Source organism: Orycteropus afer, unplaced genomic scaffold (genome assembly GCF_000298275.1).
Source record: "Orycteropus afer afer isolate SDZICR_OR568_19922 unplaced genomic scaffold, OryAfe1.0 scaffold00749, whole genome shotgun sequence".
Lineage (NCBI taxonomy): Eukaryota > Metazoa > Chordata > Mammalia > Tubulidentata > Orycteropodidae > Orycteropus > Orycteropus afer.
The window spans coordinates 557,095-558,511 of NW_006922336.1; the positions used below are offsets into that span (position 1 = coordinate 557,095).

Sequence of the window (1,417 nt, forward strand, 5' to 3'; positions counted from 1 at the left end):
GGGTTTGAACTGCCAGCCTTCTGGTTAGCAGTCAAGTGCCTTAACCACTATGCTACCAGAGCTCCCTGCGGCACACATTATACATTGCTAAATGGTTGCCTAATCAGACCCATTCTGAGGGTAAGATCCTTGTTCTGAAGGAATATTCTTTTTCTGTTAGGGAGTCAAGTGAGGCAGAGTAATGTAGTAGAAAAAGCACCACCAGTCTGAAAGTTAGATTTGGCTTCCTGGACCCAGTCTGACATTTACTAGCTATGAACAAATTAAACTGACCTCTCTGATTAAGTGGGAGGGTTAGAGCATCTATGATTTCTAAGGTCTAAATGCCATATTTCTTTAGTGACTAATCCACGTAATCATGAGAAAGCAGTATAGCCATATAAGTGATAAAATAAAGAACAATCTTTGTCTGAGATCATTGTTCGTGTGATCAAAGACACTGTGGATTGTTTAAAACTACACTTGGAAGAAGCATGCCAAGAATACTTCTTAGAATGGAGGATGGCAAAACTCCATTTTATGTACTTTGGATATGTTATCAGGTGGGACCAGTCCCTGGAGAAGGACATCATGTTTGGTAAAGCTGAGGGTCAGCAAAAGAGAAGATGACCCTCAACAAGATGGATTGGCACAGTGGCTGCAACAACGGGCTCAAACATAGCAATGACTATGAGGATGGTCCAGGGCCAGGCATGGTTTCATTGTGTTGTACACAAGGTCTCTATGAGTTGGAAATGACTCCATGGCACCTAAAAACAACAAGAATTCACTGTAAATGTAAAGATTTCTGCAACAAGGTAATTAAATTAGCTTGGAGGCAGAAACCACACAGTACTTTGAACAAGGAAAGTTTAATATAAAGATTTATTAAACTATGATAGGAGACTAGCAATAAAGATGTACAGTGAACACTAAATCTTAGGACTGAGGGAGAATACCCTGGGAAAGACAAACTTGGAAGAGGAACATCCTTCCCAAGGCTAAGGTCCAGCGCTTATTGGAGGAGTGGTTGCAGCTTCACTGAGTTGCCTAGGCAAGCAGAAACAACCTTCCAGGATGCTCTTGGAATGACTCACGGAGAGAATCAGGACACCACTGCAGGTGTTAAGGCCTGTAGCTCCTGGTGTCTATATAGAGAGGGCCACTAGATGGTCGTCAGTGAGGTCTGGGTACAGTGGGGGCAAAGCAGCACTGTATGCCCCCCCCCACACACACACACACAAGCACTGCTTATGGGCCCTCAGCAGGGGTTATGAAAGCAAAAGGTAAACTGGAAGAGAAGCCCATTCTCTTGCAGTGTCCCTCCAGCGCCCTCTACTGACAAAAACATAACACTATGCTCACTGTAAAGGAGAAATAGAGTCCAGTCCTTTATCCTCTGGTAGTGTAGTGCCTAAGGCACTTGACTGCTAACCAG

At 43.8% G+C, this 1,417-nt stretch overlaps 1 protein-coding gene across 1 annotated transcript in view; it reads left to right on the top strand.

Annotated features, from left to right (window-relative positions):
• Positions 1-1,417, top strand: part of CNKSR2 (connector enhancer of kinase suppressor of Ras 2) — a 472,642-nt gene that overhangs the window by 237,201 nt on the left and 234,024 nt on the right. The window contains exons 6-7 of the mRNA XM_007957427.1: positions 882-904; positions 1,386-1,389. Of these exons, the coding sequence (XP_007955618.1) occupies positions 882-904; positions 1,386-1,389 (27 nt within the window). The remainder of the gene's footprint in view (positions 1-881; positions 905-1,385; positions 1,390-1,417) is intronic.